The 22354-nt window shown below is 36.0% G+C and overlaps 3 protein-coding genes across 3 annotated transcripts in view; all 3 read right to left on the reverse strand.

The window, feature by feature from the left end:
- Positions 1–1544: 1544 nt before the first annotated feature.
- On the reverse strand, positions 1545–3342 carry LOC143919738 (protein AATF-like). Its single transcript, XM_077442228.1, has 2 exons — positions 2544–3342; positions 1545–2468 (listed from the first exon to the last, which is right to left on the reverse strand). The coding sequence occupies exons 1-2, from the start codon at positions 3269–3271 to the stop codon at positions 1622–1624; spliced, it is 1575 nt and encodes a 524-aa protein (XP_077298354.1). The 5' UTR covers positions 3272–3342; the 3' UTR covers positions 1545–1621.
- Positions 3343–6830: 3488 nt separating this feature from the next.
- Positions 6831–14483, reverse strand: LOC143919844 (uncharacterized). Its single transcript, XM_077442391.1, has 11 exons — positions 14326–14483; positions 13924–14249; positions 12856–13065; positions 12515–12784; positions 12275–12428; positions 12056–12195; positions 10058–11040; positions 9804–9972; positions 8294–8492; positions 7856–8200; positions 6831–7121 (listed from the first exon to the last, which is right to left on the reverse strand). The coding sequence occupies exons 1-11, from the start codon at positions 14353–14355 to the stop codon at positions 6879–6881; spliced, it is 3069 nt and encodes a 1022-aa protein (XP_077298517.1). The 5' UTR covers positions 14356–14483; the 3' UTR covers positions 6831–6878.
- A 1244-nt stretch (positions 14484–15727) lies between these two features.
- Eaat1 (Excitatory amino acid transporter 1) overlaps positions 15728–22354 on the reverse strand; it is a 74932-nt gene continuing 68305 nt past the window's right edge. Inside the window, exons 7-8 of the mRNA XM_077443267.1 lie at positions 20738–20872; positions 15728–20660 (exon numbers count right to left, since the gene is read on the reverse strand). Of these exons, the coding sequence (XP_077299393.1) occupies positions 20498–20660; positions 20738–20872 (298 nt within the window). The 3' untranslated portion in view covers positions 15728–20497. The remainder of the gene's footprint in view (positions 20661–20737; positions 20873–22354) is intronic.

The raw sequence follows: 22354 nt of genomic DNA on the forward strand, positions 1-22354 counted from the left end.
CGTTTATTTGTGGTTTAGTCTGTTTGGCGCTTGTAGATCGTTTGCACCGCATCGCTTTAAAATGGGTCTACGTGACGAGACAGATAGATCAATAAGTCGAAAGATCAAAAAAAAATGGTGCATGGTAAACGGTACATACTCACTTAATTTGCGCGAGCAGAATACAACAGGAACAAGAGGAGAAAGATTGGCGATCGATGGACAAAATAAGTACCAGAATGGTACCCGAGAGAATACAAAAGGCTAAAAGGAAAACCGCATGGAAGATGGGTAGAAGAAATTAGGAAAATGTGTGGGGTGAGATGGATGAGAAATCGTGATTTGTTTGTTCCTTCTGTGGTTCGCACAAATATGTTGGCAACGGCTTTTATATCTAGGGCGATATATCTGCTCAACCGGATTGCTGGTAAAATTGACCTCTTCAATATAAATTATGCTAATCTGGTTGAGTGGTTGTTGAGGAATGCCAGTAGTTGATTTTGCCAAGTATAAATGTGAATGATTGTTATTTTTATGATTAAAATGATGTTGTGTTATTATTATAGGAAGTCCGCTGGGTAGTAGGGAGGGTTGCAGGAGAGAGAGACAAGTAAAAGCGATCTCAATTCAATCTTATACGTTTATTTGAGAACAATACTCGATGCGCGTACGCACCCGGTCTACGTCAGACGTGACTCCTGTCGCCCCCGGACAAGGTTCGGGAGTACCAACCTTAACATTAATACATATGTGTATAATACCAACTGTTCGGCATGAGCCACATCATTATACATAATTATAATCATTTTATATTAATATCCTACATTATTATTGTTATAATGTTATTATTATTGAATGACTGGCCACAGTCTCTGTAATGTAATGGAGCTCTCTGTAATGTCACTGTGGCTAATATGTTAAATAAATAAATGAGAGTTGCGCAAAAAAGAAGAGTGGAAGCGTGTTGGAGAGGCCTTCATCCAGCAGTGGATGGTGAGCGGCTGTAGATGATGATGATGATACAGATTTATCAAAATTCTTACTTCCTGTCTGTCCTGTCTGTTTTTCAAATTTGAGCCATAACCTTCAATGACTGAAAACAAAGTCTCCTTCACTGATCCGTCTCTTTGGAAGATCATTAAGACCACCATTTTAATTTGGATCATTAATTAGCAACATTGTTTGCTTTATAATAAATTAATAATGATAAAAAAAATACACATAGGAGTCCAAGTTGTGACCTATCTGTGAGTAATTTAGATAAGTAGCAAACTTGCCTTGCAATTAAATATCACACATTACACATTACTCTATAAAAAAATGTCCAAATTTGGCACCGATAGTAGTGAGATTTTTTTGTGCACGATTGTTTATTCAATTTTGAGACCTTTGACCTTATTTTGAATTTTGTTATGAAAACTTCTTGCGTGTGGTCGACGAGCGACTTCTTCCAGTTTCAATTACTCGGGGAAAATAGGATTGTAAATAAAGAATGAGGAGAAAGTATAGATAATAGATAAAAGTGTAGGTAAATATACATATGAAATAAAATAAAAGAACATAATACTTAAAACGAATATTTATATAATATATAAACATATAACAAATAAATTGTAATAAAACTACAATAAAATTAATTACATTATTTCATTATAGTCAAACCACCATCGTTCGAATGTCCGTTACTTTTCGCGACCTCTTCATAATTCTTTCCGAACAAGGAAGCAAACAATTCATTCTTGCCCTCCTCAGTCCAATCGATACACTTCTGCGGAGCCATGAAATTAACCAGCTTTGAATGGACAGCGTACCGTATCCGTCTGCCCTTTGTGGCCCTGGTGTCGATCTTACGCTTCATCTTACTCCGCAGCTGCTGCAGCGTGATCCACTGCCGGCTGAGCTGAACGGGATCCGACACATCGGCAGACTTGTGCTCGATCAGCTCGCGCAGAAGCTGATGGTAAAAATCATCGTCGTCGAATATCTCCTCGCAGTATTCGTCGACGATCTCCGGATCTTTCGGAGGCTGGTCGCCTTCGGCAACTTCATCTGTGGATTCTTCGGTGTTTTGGCCGATGATGTCGTACTTGGAACGTTTCAGTTGGGTGCGTCTGATCATCTTGTTCATGTCGCCGAGTAAGAATTCAATCTGGGTGAGGGTTGAAGACGTCGGTTGTGGGTTTTTCTGGTGAGCTGTTGTGAGCCGGGTTTTGTCGTGCCATTTCTGTATGACGCTGTTTCTGTATTTCGTATACGTCACGTGACGTTCGGCCAAGTCTTTTGAAAAGTCGGTGAATTTTCGCTTCTTTGATTTCTTTTGAGGTACGGGGACTTCTTTTTCGCTGGATACGGAGTCGGAATCACTCGGTATTTCTTCGTCGTCCTCATCACTGTGATTCTCTACATTTTTCTTCGGGGATTTTGATTTGTTGTATAGATTTTTAGTCTCCGGATATTGTTCTAATAAATTAGTTTGTAAATCAACCAATCTGCAATGAAAATTAAACAATTATAATAATATAAATTTTATATAATACTTACATATATTAGAATATTATACATACTTTGATAATAATTCAGTTAAATTTCCCTTCACTCTACCAACACTGGTAGTGAATTTATCATCCTTCTTGAATTCTTTGAAAGTATCCGATAGGGGCATCTTATTAGCGGCAACTAAACATTTTTGCATGCTTATCCTCATTTCTAAAGCATTCTCCCATATAGACAATTGATTTTTAACACAATTTCCTTTGCTGTTTTCTTCGGACACGTTAGCTTCTTTGATATGAGTGAACGTATCCTGTTCACCTTCATCGAGTTGACTCAAATCAAACCCTTGTTCCGACTCTCCGGCGTCACTAGAACCTTCCTCGTCCACGTCATCGTCTTCGTCAGACTCTTCATACTGAAATTCCATAGATCCATCTGCATCGCTTTCGACCTTGTCGGATTCATTTGCATCACTTTCGACCTTGTCCGACTCATTAGCATCGCCTTCATCATCCGTCGGTTCGGCTTCGTCGGATTCTTCCAAGTCATCACGAGATGCAACTTCACCAGCATATTTGTCACTCAACTCTGATAATAATGCAACGTTTCGTTTCTTGAAATCGCTGAGCGCGGTCTCTTCATAATCCGAGTCTGAGTCAAGTTCGTCTTTGGTGACTGTTTTTGGTTTGGTGCCGAAGACCTGGTCATCTTCCACATCTGCCGAAGGTGCTACGGTAAATAGGCTTGATATTTTATCCGAAAGGAGTTCTTTCTTTTTGGATTTCTGTCTTCGGATCATCTTGATTTGACTTAACAGACGAATTAACTTAACTGTCAAACGCACACGTGCTTACTCACATTCGAAATAATTTTGGTCGTAGCATTCGTATATTCGTCCATTCATGACGATCATTGTGAAAATTAAAAAACTTCCCTCATATTATTTAATTGGTATGTACAAGTTATGGATATGTTAAGTTATATAAAATAATCTATTATTAACATTAATCTATTTAATTCATAAAAGTTACACAAGGGGAAAAATATATTGTATATGCAACAGCCATTGGTCTTTGGGATTAATATAGTGCATTAATACTTATTCTTCTTATGCCAAATATATATTCTACCTTAGGCAGACATTATTTATAGGCCGTGCGAATTTTGTCCTATTATGGGCAAGCCAAAAAAATTTTTCTAGTCCGATATCTAGATGAGCTAGAGCCAAAAAAGCCTTTCTCCCTAACCACCGTTTGCTTTATATTTTCTCTTCCACGAAAAATGTGGCCAAAATATTCCATTTTTGGTGCTTTACCGTGTAAAGAAGCTCTCTCTTTTTATAAAACAGCTCGAGGACAGGTTTGTTCTTCACATTTTCCTTCCATGAGATCTTTAACATTCTCCAATAGCATCACATTTCAAAGTATTTTATCTTGTTTAAGCTTGCCACATTAACACTAGTTTACAGTAAATGAATATATTGCTATTCGTTATGTCGGAGACGAAATTTCAGCTTTTTCTGAGGAGGGGGGGGGGGGAGCAAAAGTTTGGCTAAAATTTTATAATATTTCATCAAAGTTCGTCCATCCTTACCCTCTTAAATGACGTCCATGCGTAACACTTTATTAAAATTATATTTTAATTTATTAAAATTATATTTAGGAACTAATTTAGTTTTACAATAATTAAGCACTCAACAATTTATGCTGATGGTATAATCTTAAAGCAATGTAAAAGTTTAAGTATTAAAATTAAAATAGGATTTTGTTAAGTTTAGATAAAAATTTAAAATCAAATTTTCGGAAAACAATTTTAATTTTTTTGAGCCAAGTTTACTTTTTTCTGAAAATAATCAAAGCTTAATCTTCAATTTCAAATTATATTTCTATTTTTTTCCAAAGCCAAGCCTGTTGAAATATCAACAGGCACAACACTGTAGTACAAATTTTAAAATAAAACACATAAATTTTCTTTTAAAAATTATTTATAAAATATTTCAATACAATCACGTGTAGACAAAAATTACAAATAATAATAATGATATATTCTAAAATTTAAACCAGTTTACAAACACTTTCAATTTTCAACAGTGAAATAAACATGTATAAAACAGCAATTGGGGTTAAAATTTTAAAATTAAAAAACAACTATAGGAACACCATTTATAAGCCATTTGCATATTTATTGACAATTACTATCCAGAGATGCACATATTTGTATTGCAATATTCGTATGACACATGAGGTAGGTAGCAAACTATTATTTTCGCATTGCGAATAACGGAAAAAAAGGATGACAGTCGTGAACACACTCGTTGTAATACGATTTTGGCCTCTACATACATATACATATTGTAAAATTCTATAAAATTTAATAACCGGCAGTCTTCGAATCGAATTTTCATTAATATTAAATTACAACTTGTCAATAAGTTTTGCAATGGTTGTTACAACATTCCGAATGAGATCTGCGTGGAGAATACAAACAATGAGTACATCGACAATTCTACAACACAAATTATACAATGGAATGATCAAGAACAATATAAATGACTAGAAAATTTTAAGCAGTAAAAAAAATGACTAGTACATACTAAGAAATCAGATTTCACAATAATTCTATCTCAATAACACCCTGTATAACAAATATAAAAAAAATAAACAAAAAATCAACACTTTCGTAAAAACGATCTAGGAATATATTTCATAAGAAAAGTATGCTACATTACAAGTCTATTCTTAATTAGTAAATATTACGCTTACGACTATAAGGCAAGTGTAAAATGCTACTAAATTTCTAAATGTAATCAGTGCGTCTTTTTCAAATGTAATCATAAGAATTTATATATGCCACCAATTATGTACTTTTCAAGGTCTATTCATACTATCCAGCACTGCAAGGTAACAGCCCAGCACAGCGGTGCACGGAAAAGACTACCTCTATTCATACTATAAAGCAGCGCACGTTCAGGCAAGTATTGGCTGAGTGCAAGCCAAAATCGTCTTACGTATACATTGTAGAGCGCGACGATACGGCGCAATATTGCTTGCATCATATCGTCGAGTCAATATTGTCACAATATGACGTTTCCGAAAATATTCATATACGCACTTTCGTTAGTATGCATACACTCACTACTATTTTTTATTTTATTTATACCATGAAGGCCTAAAAATTAACCCCAATGCGCCTTCCTGGCCCAAGTATTACTATACAAAGTAAATACATATCAATTAACATCCACAGAGACATCTATGGTCAAATTTGTAAATTTAAATTCAATAAATACATATCAATTAACATCCACGGAGACATTTTGGTCGAATTTGTAAATTTGCAACATATTATACAATTCAGCGAAATTCGACATTGCTGAAAACTCGATATTTTGCGAGAAAATGGGTAAGGTTGCCAATTTGTTAGAACAGTTTCAATGAAAATTAGATAAATTGGCAAACTGTGATAGGAAGCGATCGACCTAGAGTCACAAATCCAAAGTTTGGCCAGCAGAATCTGGTGGGATTTGAACCCGTGACCACTTTGTTCAAAGCTTTATATGCTAGCCACGAGTCTATTCTATGACGTAATATTTCCATAGTGGCCAAAGAAAACCTTGATTGCTTGATACGTTACAGTGACATGTACTGCTGTATAATATGAATAGATCGTGTCGGCTGCTGCTGTTACATCTACGCCACGTACACATTACGGAACATGAATGTGTCCATATAGAATGTACCAAAGAATACTTTTCGTACTGCTGTTGCCATTTTGTGCCGTGCCAGTATGAATAGAATCATGATTAGTGTATTTAATACTTGAATACAGCACTGTCAATCGCAACGGAAAAGTCAAAGTAAATCCTTGGACCTTACGACCGACAATTACTATACACTATATTCTAAAAATATATATATATATATAAATACATAGGTATTATATGTATACGGGTCTACTGTGTTTTCCCAAAACCCGACTCCCCGAAACTCGTATATACATTCAGAAATTTGCTGTATCGGAGAAGTTGAAGAACTTGCTACATGTATATTATTAACCAAAAATAATTCGTTATATATGTATGTAGACCTGTATATAGAATATTTGTATAATATAAAGAAGAGTTCATATATATATGTATATGTAGAATAATTAAAAAAAATAGACAAGTTCAGCGAATCGTGTTTTGTCAAATGTAGTATCACCCATTATACATATGTACATATATACCCGTTTATAGAGACTACAAAAATTGTATTACATATTCTTTTGGTTATACCAATCATAAAGTGTCATAGATTTGTAATAAACTTTTCCATAAAATATAAATACATAGTAAAAAATTCGTGGCATTACGATTAAGTTATAATTTACTCTGTGATACGCGTATGTAAAATATGATCTAAGTACTACGTTTCCTTGTTTCGTCTGCTCAACGGTATCTCCGGCGGAAGATTCGCCATCATATCCTTGATTTTTTCATCGACGTGCACTTGCAACTTCGAAAAGTCGTACATGATCATCGTGAGGAGATGCAGCAGGATGCTGGGCCAATGCCGTCTTAGCAGACGCAACTTGACTGCGGCTCCGGCCGCGTTGCACAATACCTTACCGAGATGAGTGCGACCACGATGACGCAGAACAACTTCCTCCTGAAACATTAGCATATCTTCAGTATCAGTGCCTTCTCTGGGCTCGGTTAATATGAGAAACATTAGAATTGTTCTCATATACATTGTATATACTAACAACGCAAGTTCATGCTTTGGATTGCAACCTGGTCTTTGGATAAGTCTTAACAATGAGCAATTCAGTGGATTGCAAATGGATACGATTTGACTGTACATTGAGAAAAAATACTTTGTATCTTAAAAAAAATATTTGTGCATTAAACAATCTCGTATTGTGCATCGAATAAAATATAAAGTAACCATTAAAAAATATGAAACGATCATTCGAAAAAATAGATTTTAGCATTAGAATAGATACAAAACGAGGCAACGTTGTAGTCTTCCGCTATTGACAACTGTCAACTGTCAAAAGTGTTTACTTTTGTTTACGTACTACGTATGAATATGAATGATGATATCAGGTCGTAGAGTCGAAGCCAAGGTTGTAGGTGTCGAAGGTCGTAAGTGTAGAGTAGAAATGAAGGAATCCAGTAGAGAGAAGCGCTGGTCGTTATCGGTTCGTATTTTGGTCATTGTAATACACATTTAAGTAGCAAATATTTTTTTCAATGATCAAAGCAAAGTTTCCAATGCAATCTGAATCCGTCATTTAGAAATGCACACTATTTTTGTAATGTACAGAAAGTTTTTTTAATGTACAAAAATTTTTTTAAATTGCTTTTATAAAATGGACGTTTAAATTGTTGCAAACTGACCTGTGACATTACATTACGACGCCATTGAAGCGCCTCTCTGGCGACCACATCCCTGAGTGCAGAATCAGCATTCCAAAGCCAACATCTAGCAGCACCGGCAACGGCATCGTTCTCATTTTCCTTCTTAACAACCACATTATCCTTCCTTCTGACGAAATTTCCATCCTTTCTTTCATAGGCATACTTGGGAGACTCTTTCTCAGTCAGCTGCTTATTAGTTCCATCTTTATCTCCTTGCAAACGCATCAACAACGGCTGGAGCAAACTGTCCGGAAGCGACCACAAAACGACGTCGCTCAATCCGGAATACTCCTCATTAGCGATCGCTATCTCCTCATCAGTAACCTGACATCAAAACAAAACAATATGTCAATATATACTTCAACACATACAATACCTTCAAAGAAAATTAATAAAAAAAATAAAAAAAAAACAAACCTGAACGTGATCAACTCGCCGAAGACCCCAATGAGCAAGCCGATACAAAGCGTATGATTGCCAGGAATGAGCTGCGAGAGGATTGCCCTCCCTATGCAAAGTCAAGGAGACGATTCCTCGCAGAGCGGCCAAAGCACCCAGCTGTCCGGCGCAAGACAATCCACAGGCTCGAAAAGTAAAATGCACGGCATTCGGAAACCTATGAAATTTTATCATTGTCAAATGTATGAGCCACAGCGTAGTGCACTGGTAAAGCTACTGCAAACCAGTCGTGGGTTCAAGTCCCGGCCAAATACGCTGCTGGCGAGATCTTGTAGTTATTAACACACAAATCGACCGTCTCCTGTTGGATGTTTTAGATTTTTCTAGCTTAATTGTTGCGACAGATCCAAGAAATCGGTATCATCACCCTTAGTTTCTCGCAAATTCGAGTTATTAGCATTTCCAATTTGTTGAACCTTATAAAAATATGCTACCTACACAATGTATTTCTCGAAAATTTTCTGTGTTTCCAAAACATTGTTGATTAGCCATAGATGTCTACATATATTCTATTCTATTTACGTTTATATTATATTTTCATTTATTATAAGTTTTTAATCTTATTGCTTATTTTATTTTTTAAAGTGTACAAATATAATATTGTAACTTGGGAATACGAGATAGAGTATCCACTATCTAAGTGCATTCTTGGGTGAACAATAGAGACCCTGGATTAGGCTAACGGGACTCAGTAAGTGCCTGAACAAAGGATACGCTGGAGTTTTCACAGCCCTGGGCGAGTGCGTGCGTAACCGATAGACTCACCAAGGTAGACCTTTAAATGCCTAGACAACAGATACACTAATGGATCTGGGAAGCTGTACTGGGCAACTTGTCCTTTATAAGGAGGTACACACGGTAGACAAGATTACTCTGGAATGAGCGGCGGATCCGTGTGGTCCTCTTGAATCTTTGAATAAATGCTGTGAAGCGACTTTGACTTTTCATTTGGATCCTGAACCCACCCCTACGCAACAATATTAAAGGAAAATAACACTTTTTATGTGTTCTTTTGTTTTATAATCTACATAATTATAATTTCTTTCTATTGCTGTTTTTTTCAACATATTAAAATTCATTTATAAATGATTTTAATTCACATAAATGTGGAAGAGAATCCTGACAGATGACGCTATTCAGGACCACGGTTGGGATGAGGTGGTTTAGGTGAAGACCAAACGCGTGCGTTTTCAGTCATGTTGTTTATTACGATGATACGTGCGGTGGTTTAGCGACCAACCGCGCGGAGCACAGGTCCAACTGCGACTAACCGTTATATCTCTGCCCCTTTTCATCCCCTTCTCGCAATCAGTCGTAACATACTCTTTCTCAGCCATAGCCCATACAATAGGTTTTCGTTCAATTCCAACCCTACATACATAAATGGATGCAAACGAAATGCACATTTAAATAGTCCCCATAAATATATGTAAAAATGAATAAATAATGAGTCACATTAAAGGGGTACCTGTTTTTGATCGTGGGCAGCACTGTACATATGCTGGCAAAGTTCACATAGTGAAAATGAATAGTGTTGACTTCGTTGGCCGACGGCCACGCTTTTTCCAATCGTCGTAGAGCTCCAGCTCCCCAGACGCTGGCTTGCCCTCCTTTGACCTCGATCAACCAATCTCCACCTTAATCGATATAATAAAAACGTATGAGACAAAAGTTTGTCGGCTCAAACCCACAAATTAGACTTGATAAAGATATCGAAAGTACCTTGCTCTCTATCTTTCACGACTGGTTCAACTTGCCCCGTCACGGCACTACCAGCATCTACCGTCGTTGTCTTCGTCTGCTTCGGCTTTGCAGTGACGGCTCTGTTTTGAATCTGCCTCGACAGATTCCTGCGTATAGTCGTGGCACTCTTGATATTCCGAGCCTTGGCACTACCAGCTCTACTAGCGTTCTCCTTCCGGCCGATACGATCACTGCCCGACGTTGATGAATTGGTAATGACCGAATTCAAATTCGTGCCGGTAGATATGACGCTCATATTCTCACTGTTATCCGAGATCGATCTGTTCTTCACGGGCGTCTTTGACGTGTTCGAATTTGTATCGGCGATCGAGACTGATTTACTCGCAGCAAACGAGGCTCTCTTCTTCGTAGCGGTCAGAGTTCGTTTGCAAATTGGTTTCTTTGGTGCTTCCGATTCGCTCTCGCTGGTCGTGGTCGGAAGCGAGCTCATTGAAGAGTTCAATACGGGATCCACGCTCGAAATGCTCTCCCAGCGGTTCAAAGTTTTCTTGGTAGATGTCGGTGAGTCGGCGCCTAGATTTAACTTCGAATGCTCCAACGAATCTATAATCGGCACCAGAATCGGAGGTAGTTTGAACAATTCGCTGCTCGTCGAAGTCGAGTGACTAACGTCGGTGTCTTGTGAAGTGCTCCGATGCGAAAAGTTTACCCTTCTCTCGCCGAATCCGTTCGTGTTGATGTTTCCGGGTAGGTTTGAGCTTTTCGAAGAGTCGGTGGTGGGCGTTCCCGCCGACAGCTTTTGGGTCGTCTTTGGTCTCACGTTTTGCTTCTGGTTGGTGTTGTTGTTGTTCATCATCGGCGATTTTATCACTTGTATGCGAGGGTTCGTTTTGATGGCATCCAAAGTTTTTGTTCTCGAACCTCCATTCGTTCCAAGATTTGGATCCGGTGTAAAGTCAACGTTGTACGTAGTCGTAGAGGTCAAGCATTTACTTTGAGATCTGAAAACATTATAATTGTAAATATAAGAGATATGCTGATTATAGATAGCCATTATTAAAATGCTTCATCAAATGGATCCAAATCCTATTGATAAATGCATCCAACATAAATGCATGATCAGCTCAAAAGTAATGAAATCAACTTATGTAATCTAAATGTCATAAAAGAAGCCAAATACATATAAAAGAAAATAGATTGCATCTTCTCATCTATATATCTTCTACATATATGTATGTATATAAAAATGAATGTCTGTGTGTGTGTCTCGAATAGGCTCCTAAACCACTGAACCGATTATGATGGAACTTTCAGGATTTGTTGTATGCAAGTCCGGGAAGATTACTGTGAAAAAAAACGGGAATGAGTGTTATTGCAACGCAATAATTTCAAATGTGTTCGCTGCCTGCGTTTTTTCGACAAATGGGAACGGGAACGAGAACGGGAACGGGAATTGCATGCGTTATTATGGCATTGCAAGGCATGCCAGGGTTCAGCTAGTATTCAGAATAAAAATAAATTTAAATGAGTCCCCTCTATTTTGGTGCAGTTCAAGACTTCATACATAACCAGCGGCGTGGACTAGTGGTTAATATATTATGCTTTCGAGCAGAGTGGTCACGGGCTCGAGCCCTACTAGAGTCCCGCTGCTGGCCAGATCTTGGTTTGTGACTCCAGGTCGATCGTTTCTTATCAGAGTTTGCCAATTTTTCTAATTTTAATTGAAACGGTTTCTGTATAACTTGACATCTTCTTTCCTATCTTTCTTGCTAATCTTAAGTTCTTTAGCTTCTTGAGGTTCGCTTGATTATAAAATGTCTCCATAGATGTCACTATGTGTATGTCGCCTAGTGTGTATGAGCAGTGTATGTGTACTAGTATCATTGAAAATCCCTACATGTATAATATAATACTAATTACATTTAAAATTCCATCTCCGATAACACATATAGGCTTCCAGGCAACATAGATTCACAAGTACAAGATTGAAAAAAGTTGAATTTAGTGTTTCACTACCGTAAAAGTTCCCAATTGGTACGAGCGTTCGATATGACTTGCTCTCGGCGCGAATTTGCATCGGCTAGTTCTCCGGATTCCATGTAAGCAGCATTGTTCACCTCATTGTTGTGTCTCCACGCCATAGCAGCACGTCGGACCTTAAAAACGTAACCTAAAATTGAACAAACCCAATTCCATAGTACGGCAAATGAATCAAGCCAAATTATAATACCACACCTGATCGGTCACTTGCATCTGACTCAAGAAGACCAAATTCGGAAGGTAGGACACTAGGAAAGATATACAATCACCACCTAACGATATAGGATTGTTGTCTAATGTAATCTCTCTCAAATTAACAGCCAAAGCCACGCTCGATATATCGTCAATACTGAAAAGAAAAAAACGTGACAAATTAATTCAATCACAATACATATGTACATGAATGGATAAGATAATATCATATCAAATAAAAACCTTTGCAAATCATTGTTGTTGAGAAACATCTTCTGGATCTTCGGCACACCATCGCAGCCGGTGAGCTTCCTCAAACGATTCCTCTTCAGATTCAACTCCCGCAGCTCTGGCAGTCCGAGCAGTTCCACCGTTCTCAGCTGGTTTCCGGCCAAGTTGAGGACTTTCAATTCGTTCAAACCTCGCAATCCGTTCGCTTGCGTTATTCTATTACCGTGAAGATCGAGAACTTCCAATTTGGTCGCGTTGGACAAACCTTCTATTCTACGGATTCTGTCGAAGGTAAAATAAATGCATAATGAAAGTATGTAAGTAGAAGATTTATATGTAATAAAATGACATACCTATTCTTGCCCATGAGCAGTACGCGCAAACTATGAAGCGTATCTAAAAAAGATATCTTCTCAATTTGGTTGTCGTAGACATCAAGGAATACAAGGCTGGTTAAATCAGCCGACGATAGTCCGGAGAGACTACTCAGAAGGTTGTTCTGAAGACTGAGAAGTCTCAATGCAGATTCGCTGACGACTGGAGGAATTGACGATAGACCACGCCTAAAATATATGTAGTTTAAAATCAATTCCATCCATAATATGCTACCTTATTATTGCAATTTAAAAATCTACAATCAAATCTTGGTTAAATTTCATGTCTTAATATGCTTGCCCATATAAATAGCCAGCACCGAGATATATTTAACACCGAGAGATTACTGGGTTCGATCCCATGCTAATTTTTAATACATACTACTGGTTAGACTTGGATATTTGTGACTCCAAGTCGATCGTTTCTTATCATAGTTTGTCAATTTATCAGACTTCCAGAAGGAACCGTTTCAACAGAATTGTTGAAACGGTTCCTCAAAATTGGCAAAAATCATCTTACCCGCTGTCACGAATATCTGAATTTGATTTATGTAAAATATGTGAAAATTTATGTACAAGTCTAAATCCATAGATGTCTCAATGGATTAATTAATTGTTAATTTTGTGTTCTTCATCCTTTCGAAATAGTGATTTATGTAATAAAAATGCTGCAATGTTTGTAATTAATTGTCTAGGAAGGCGCATTGGAATCTACCTGTCAGTTCTTTCTGGTATATATCTATGTAAAAATTTAGGTTGTGGCTATTTGTATATACAGTATCGACGAATTATTGACTATTTGTAGGTACAGTACATATGAAACCTTTTCTTGAATTGATATTTTGGGAGTTTATATGCTTAGGAGTAAATTTAGAAATCAAATATTACAATAATAAATCAAGTTTATTTGTTTCATAAAAGACAGTTTACAAAAATCAATTTATATGCCTAGGAGTAAATAATTCGTCGATATTGTATCGATAAATAGTCAATAATTCGTTAATAATGTATCTACAAATAGCCGCATCCAAAAATAAAATAAAATACCTATCCAGATTAATTCTATCGATGAACTTCTCTTTATGATCCTTCAGCGTCTGACCACCACCTTGTAAGGTTCCTTCGGTCAGAGCTTGCAACGGCACAACGTGACCGTTGAGGTGGTCTAACTTCGATGCATTCTTCAATACGAAATTGCCTAGCGTACTATGAGCTCTGGGGCCGAGGCTTTTCCGCGTATTAGCAATAGTGCCTTGACCAGCTAATGCGGGGCCGATGTGTAAAAACTCTCCACATTCCGACGGTGAACCGGTCGACTCTCCGTCTACGCTTCTGGCCGATTTTCCGCGTAGTCGAAAAGCCGATTTTCTAGCCTGAAATTATTGGACAATTAATATGTTGTTATGGGGATGAGTTTGTGAGTGTTGAGTTATGGGGTTTGAAACTGACAGCGGCGCCCCGGACTCCTGGAGCTGGCATGGGGGCGCACGAGGGGGTGCGGGGCGAGGCACGAGGCCGGAGCACCCGCCCACCACCCGCCCCGCTTCCGATGATTCACCTGGCCTCAATTATACACACGTCAATGATGACAGCCACTGTCGCCAACTGATGTTTGTTGAAGTGAAGTTTGTTTACACATATTGCCAGCATTTTATAAAAGCTGTACGTTGTAATTCGAAATTAGTTTGAAACATTGTCAAGGAATAGTTAGATAAAATTATAATATTATTGACTAGTTTTCCCCTGAAAGATTTTTGGATGAAACAGTACCGTTATTTTTAATGAAAAATTCATTGGCCACTTGAATTAAAATAATACATGAATTAAAATAATACGACTTCAGCAGGTATCCGGCCGGCCGTACGAAAAGTATTCTTTGGTACATTTTGTATGGGTATATTCATACCAACCGTCACGTTTACGCCACGGCAGGCTTACAGTAATACCTGACATTTCCTGTTCATACCTTACAGCAACATCCGTCAACGAATCATATCCGTTTTTTTGGCCATCGTGGAAATATACACACGAATCACGTGCCACGAGTCAGCCGCTTTGCTGTTTTGGACCAATTATCGATAGTGACAGTTGACAGCTGTTCAATCTTTCGACATGGTTTTAGCACAAATATTTAAAAAAAATTTAAATATTTTACGGAAATATTAAAAAAAAATTGTCCATCGTCCACAAGCTCCTTATACAGTGTCCAAAACTCTCCTTCGGTTTTTCTATTTTTTAACATGGGATGCACATCAAAACGCCTCCGTGCTTTTTTATTGCCTTCTTGAGCTTCTTCTTCCAACAACAACGCGATTATACATCATTTTTCGTTCGATAAACGCCGAAACATTTTTGCTGACTTGTTTTCTGACGCGTAGCTACGAATGCACGTGTATGCATTCATATTGCAAGTACTCGACAATACGACGTAAGCAATATTGTGCCGTATCGTCATGGCCTCTAATGTATAATTAAGCCGATTTTGCCTTGCACTCGGCCAAATTGCTGTAAACGTGACGTGACCGCGACGTGTAGGTAGATATGAATAGAAATGTAATAAAATTACATATTTGAAACGGAGTCGTGCAGTGCTGTTAAGTATGAACAGACCTTAACACTACATCGTGTTGTGTTGTGTTGGTAGCTTATCAGTGCCAGCCTTACACCTTGCGCCCTCGGGCAATTTGTGCCCCTAGAAAAAAATGATAAAAAATGGGCTACCATGCTCTTTTTCCGGGCTTGGGAACGGCAGGAAAGTGATTAACAAGGTTTCCCAACCCCCGGTGGAACTAAAAATAAATAAATTGTGACAACCCCGAGGTACCGACCGTAAAACCATCGGCTGGACAGTGCTTCGCCAGTAAGCATTGGCTACGTTTACACTACCGATATCTACGGTAATTGGACTATTCGTCACATTGGGGTGGTCACAAAGACATTTTTTGCCATGAAAATCGCGAATACACAATATTTGGCACTCAAGTTCTCGTTACTATAATAGTTATCGTTAGTGTGATGGACTTTTCGGCTGCCAGATGTTCCGTTATAGAGATTTTAGTGACTTTGTGACGAGTAATTTGTGACCAGTAATCACCGAACCGATATCTACACCCGATCCACCCGATATTTAGGAATTTTTTCCATATCCAGTTCCCATATTGCAACCTGTAGTTGCTATTTGGGAACTGGTTATGGAAAAACTCCTAAATATTGGGTGGATCTGGTGTAGATATCGGTAGTGTAATTAGTAGATATTGACTTCCTCCCCGGCTGCCGAAATAAACAGTTGTGCATTACCAACACAATCGTCTCACTCGTCCAACCCCCATAAAATTAGCAAATAAATAAAATGATATTTCCGAAGTGAACTTTCCGAGCCTTTCTTTCAGCAAAATATTTAATTAAAGCTGAAAAATCAAGACTTTTAGCGATATCATTTTCAATAGAGTTTAAAAACTGGAAAGTCTATTTTGTGGCATTGTAGACCGTAAATAAGTTTTAATTAATTTAAGTTTCGAAAAACTATGTATGTATGTATGTTACATATGTACGTTCACCACTTGCTACAGTTTCAGGCAGTGCTAGCAAAATTCGCATAGCAACCCAAAAGTTTTGATATAATTATTTTAAATTATGCTGTTTTATAAAATTAAATACAATGATTGGATTAATTTTACCTTGGCACACGAGATTAGGAAGAGCCACAGTTTCATCTGAGCTAGGATAGAGAACACAGTTTCTCCTGGATCAGAGAGAAAGCAACACCTCCAGAGTCGAGTACAATTTCCCGCCATTCATCAGGTCGTTTTTTTTTCGTTTGTTTCAACTGAAAAACAATCGCCGCAGAAAAGTATGTAATAAAAACCAATTCAAGCAGAACGGCGACACGCAGACGGAAAACCCGAGAAGATTGAATCACAGGAGTTCAGCCAGCTCACTTATTCGAAGTGAGCAACTAGCTCTTTCGTACATTCAATAACTCTTGTATAAACTGAACTTAAATAAAATGATCCTCTTTAAAACATAACCGTGTTTTAATATGCCGGGATACGGTCAACATACCTTTCCTGCCCATAAAATAAAACACAAAAAACATTACCGTATCAGGTACCTAATTTGATCGCATTTCATAATGACTGAATATTATTCAAGTTCTAATGAAGAACGAGTCTCTTTAAATATATTTTTTTAATTGTATTTAATGTCGTATTTAATTCAGATTTTGGGGCCCAAAGTTCGGAACCCAGATTTTTGGGAATCTAGAACTCGCCCATTAGTAATGCTAACGTGCAAATGGCAACATTGTTCTACCAGATAACAGTTTATTGCGCTTATCTACCCCACGCTTGCTTATCTTTACTAACATTACATATATAGGCCATAGGACCGTTGAACGACGCGTGAGGCACCCATTCTCTCCAATAAGTAAGTCCAGATATATTAGATCTAGCATTTATAACTTTTGAATGTATCCTACTAAAAATATACGTTAGATGAGCTCTATTCTTGAATTTATTGCACAGTAATGATTCAGATAGGTTCCCATTAATGATAATCTTGAACAGTATAGAAATTCTGCAAATGAAAATTAACCAAATTTTGATTGTTTTCAGAGCTTGGCAGTCAAATGAAACCTTTACGTTGTCGCTGATATAAGACAGTGTTGAAAGCTATGATACTAATGCCAATCCATGGACTACCAAATCCTACACCTAGACTTAGTCATTTCAAAAACAAGTTACTTCGTATATATATTTTTTTTACATTTTTATACCAAACTCTGATAGGAAACGATCGACCAGGAGTCACAAATATCCAGGTCTGACATGGGATCGAACCCGGCGCCTCTCGGTGTTACGCAGAAGCTTAACGACCGAGCTATGCTGCTGGCTTACATGTGAAATTTATCAGGTGGAATTGTTTAAAATACTTGCGAGTACGAAAACGCAGCCAAAAACTGGAAAACTTAGAAAAGTCTTAGCAAAGGAAATTTCAATTAATTCATACTTGTTAAATTAAATTTCAATTAATCATAACATTGTGTAATTTGAATTAAAAAAATGTAATTATATTTAATGTTTACTTTATATAAGAGTTTGTATCTAATGTGAATAAATTGGTAATGTGTTTGTACATATATTTGTTTAATTTTTTTTTAATATCATTATGATTTATAAATATATACAGGGCTTTTTTCCCATGTAACGTGGTGGAACGGCGTTCCGGCACCCATGTTATTTGCGTTCCAAAATCGCTGTTGGATCGTTGACTATACATATATGTACATAGATAGGATTTGTGAAAAATAATAAATACAAAGTATTTCTTTAAATTTTATTTATTTCTAACATTAATACAGACCATAATGAGAATTAATACATTCATCGTAATTCTATTAAAGTTTACTTTTGCTTGTCTTAACAATTTTGCATATACAAAACAAACATATGATAGATATAAAATAAAAACAATAATGTAAGTAGACCTCTTTTATTTTTGCATCATTGAGAAGAATGACTTTATATATGTATGTATATTTAAATAACAAAAAAAAAAAAAACAGTAGACAGCACCAAAAAACACATTCCGATCAATAATTTTCATACTCGGATGATCACATCATCTCGATCAAAAATATATTATCTTCTATTAAATAAAAATAAATTCAACAGTTGAACACAAAAATAATTAACATAAAGCGAAACTACATAATTAAAATAATGACTTTTAGTCTTATTCGCATTTTTAAATCATAAATTTGAACTTTATTTTTAGAAAGCGAGTATAATCACCTTGAGATGGCATCGTAAAAATAGTCAATCATTTGTGCAATATAAATAAACTAAAAAAAGAATAATAGAATAACAGTATAGTCACAATTCTTTTTATTGATGATTTTTTTTAATTATTTCCTGCCGCATTTCAACATTTCAAAATAAAATTCTAACAAGCAATCACTGTATAAGTTTCATTTAAAATAAATGGTATATAAAATCAATACGTCTGACTATACTGTTATATATATAATTTACATACAAGAATAACGTTAAATATAAATGCTGATTCGTAAAAAAAGAAGACTTAACCATTCGCTATATTATTGTCGATTAAAATACAACTCTGCTATACAACAAACTTTTTTTCTTCATAATGTATATGTAATGCATTACAATGCGAACATTTATATATGTATATATATATAACACATTCACATTAATCAATAAATTACCTAATATCTATTTATTGTATGTGAGTTGTAAATTTATAGTGTTTCATACACTTTACGTCTGATATTTATAATAATATATATATACCAATAACGTTATTTTAGACCTAAAAATCTATCTACATACATAAACATTCAACACGGTCACTATCGAAATATATAAATATTTTTGACAATCGTACAATTTGTACTGTTAAAGTTTTAGGTATGCCATCTATTACATACTATAACACACACTTTTTGAAGATATTTTTAACTCTTTTAGATCACCAGTGAAGATTTGGCAAAGCAAAATAGACAGCACGCCTAATTTTATCATACAATTATTACATCCAGGCGCGTAACTACTATGCCGCACGGGCATGCGGTGCATGTAAGCCTTTTAGGTTTTTAAATAAAAAATACTAGACATTTTTTAAATGAAAGTCTTGGAAGTCAAGTTATAACTTTGTTAAGCAATGCAAAAATGTCTATTAAACAGTTTTCGGATTTCATAATTCTATGGAAAATGAATTCGCTGAAGTGTACACGGCCTTTTTGTTATTTTTCACTTTGCTGGTCACTGTCACTAGTGTTGAACAAACTTTTAGTAAATAAAAATTAATAAAAGACTATAAAAGGAATTCGAACAGTCAACTCAGACTCAGTGAATTAGCGATAGTATCGATTGGACATGAAGAAACTTTTAAATTGTCTTTGAAATATGTAATTTGCAGAATATGCGACTTCGAATGTGAGGAAAAAGAACATTTAAATTATTAATTTAATTGTAATAAACAAAAAACTACTAAAGGGGGGGGGGGGCCTTTTGCTAAAATTTGCATGCGGGCGCAATTTTCCTAGTTACGCCCCTGATTACATCCATCAATTTTTCTCTCTCCCTTTCTTTCGTAGTCATCAGAATACACACACATTTATCAAATTTTACAAAATTAAATTTCATTCACAACAATATAATGTATTATAATATGATCCATCCAAAATCAAATACACGTCATGTGACATCACAATTCGTAAATAAGTAAAACAAATTAGAAAAAAAACTTTTCAATGGCAATATATGTATACAAACTCTTAAATCAACTCTAAAATATTTATGATTTGAAATTGAAGACTTATGTATATTATCAATAATAAAAATGACTAACAACTAATGAACGAATTTGAAAATATCCTCACGATGATTTAATATGTATGTATGTATGTGTGATAAATGTGTAAAATTCATAATAAATATAAACGTTCAATAATGCGCAACAATTAAACCAATCGTAACCACCTTTCACAAAAAAAAAAATTAAATTAAAAATGAAACGAAAACGTTCCACGGTGCAGATGAATGAAATATTCTTTTGGAATTAAAATAACTTATGGCACGTAAAATTTTTAGATGGTTCACTTGTCATCGTTGACTTTTTCGAGAACTAGAAGTTCGTGAGGTTCGGCGATGGCTCTGTCTCCTTCTAGATCATTTTGAATGTCCGATTTCGATAAATGTACTACTATGATGGCTCCGAGCATGTCGCACATGACGTTGATAGTCGTGCGGAAACGATCCCTGCAATACGAGCAAATATGAATCATTTCGCTTGTTTAATATTTGTGTGTGTGTGTGCAAAAAGTGTGAAGTCTTACAGTAACCAATCCACGGCAATGATGATGGTAACATCTTCAGCGGGAAGTCCAACAGTGTCCAAAACCATCACCATGGTCACCAAACCAGCTTGGGGTATACCGGCAGCTCCGATACTAGCAGCTGTAGCCGTAACACTGGAAACATTTTGGTTTATTTTATTTTTTACTTATGTAGATATATACCAGGAAGGCTTGACAGGGAGACCCCAATGCGCCTTCCTGGACAATTAATTACAAACAATGCAGCATTTTATTATTACATAAATCACTGTATTTCTAGAAGCTGAAGAACACGAAATGACAATTAATTAATTACAGAATTAATCCATTGAGACATCTATGGATTTAGATTTTGTACATATTTTTTACAAATTATACACACAATAAATACAGAAGATTTGTAACACCAAGAAAGATGATTTTTTGCCAATTTTGAGGCACCGTTTCAACAATGATCAGATAAAATTGGCAAACTCTGATAAGAAATTATCGATTTGGAGTCGCAAATACCCCCAAATCTAACCAGCAATATGGCGGATCGAACCAACTGATCATTTGCACGCTAGCATTAAGCCATACTGCTAGCTGGTTTCATCAAAAAAACATTGAATACATCATGGTTACATATATTCAGACAATCTTTGATAAGTTTTTATATTATTGTTAAAGTTATTGGCCACTTGTACTAAAAAATTCAGGTTATGATCTCAAATGGCTATCGAACTAATTTCTTTACATTAACTTCAACCAATTATATTGTAGAAGCTCTACGACAAGCTTGAGTTTGGGTAACCATCCTGAGCGTTGAGACTGATTCAAATATGTAAGTTGGTGGCTACTACTTTACTTACTTCCCGCCCGTCATATTAACTCTTTGAATGATAAGCAACGATATATCGTTGGTTATGAAAATGGCAAGAATTGCGAACAACGATCGTTGATTAAAGGTCGTGAATACTTACTTATGAGCCAGTGCATTATTGATATGAAACATTTCATATATATATATATATATATATATATATATATATATATATATATATATATATATATATATATATATATATATATATATATATATATATATATATATATATATATATATATATATATATATATATGTAGGTAAATATATTATTTCACAAACTGCAATTACGCACACGATAATAATTGCCATGAAAACCACGAATACAGAATATCTGGCACTCGAGTTATTGTTGATATGACAATTTGCGTGTGTAACCCTCGGTGGATGGTATTTTCGGGTGCCAGATGTTCCATGATCGAGATTTTAGTGACGTGTGCGAGATCGTTCTGTGCGGAATAATCACCGAACAATATTTATATTAATTTATTATTATTATATAAATATATATGTTTATATAAACGCAAACTTTTTCTTTGCGCTCGGGTAGTTTTCTTATTCCACTATCTTGTATCAACATATGTATAATAATATAGAAAATATAATAATATCAAAAGCACAGAAAGAGATACAAAATGAAACAGAAAGCTTTAAATGTAGAGGTATGTTACCAAGAGTTGGCGCAAACAGATGCGCTTGTGTTGTGTCGATGAATAGGTGTATAGCATGCTGTGGGAGTACGAGAACGCGCC

The sequence above is a fragment of the Arctopsyche grandis genome, chromosome 12 (genome assembly GCF_051622035.1).
Source record: "Arctopsyche grandis isolate Sample6627 chromosome 12, ASM5162203v2, whole genome shotgun sequence".
In the NCBI taxonomy this organism is placed as follows: domain Eukaryota; kingdom Metazoa; phylum Arthropoda; class Insecta; order Trichoptera; family Hydropsychidae; genus Arctopsyche; species Arctopsyche grandis.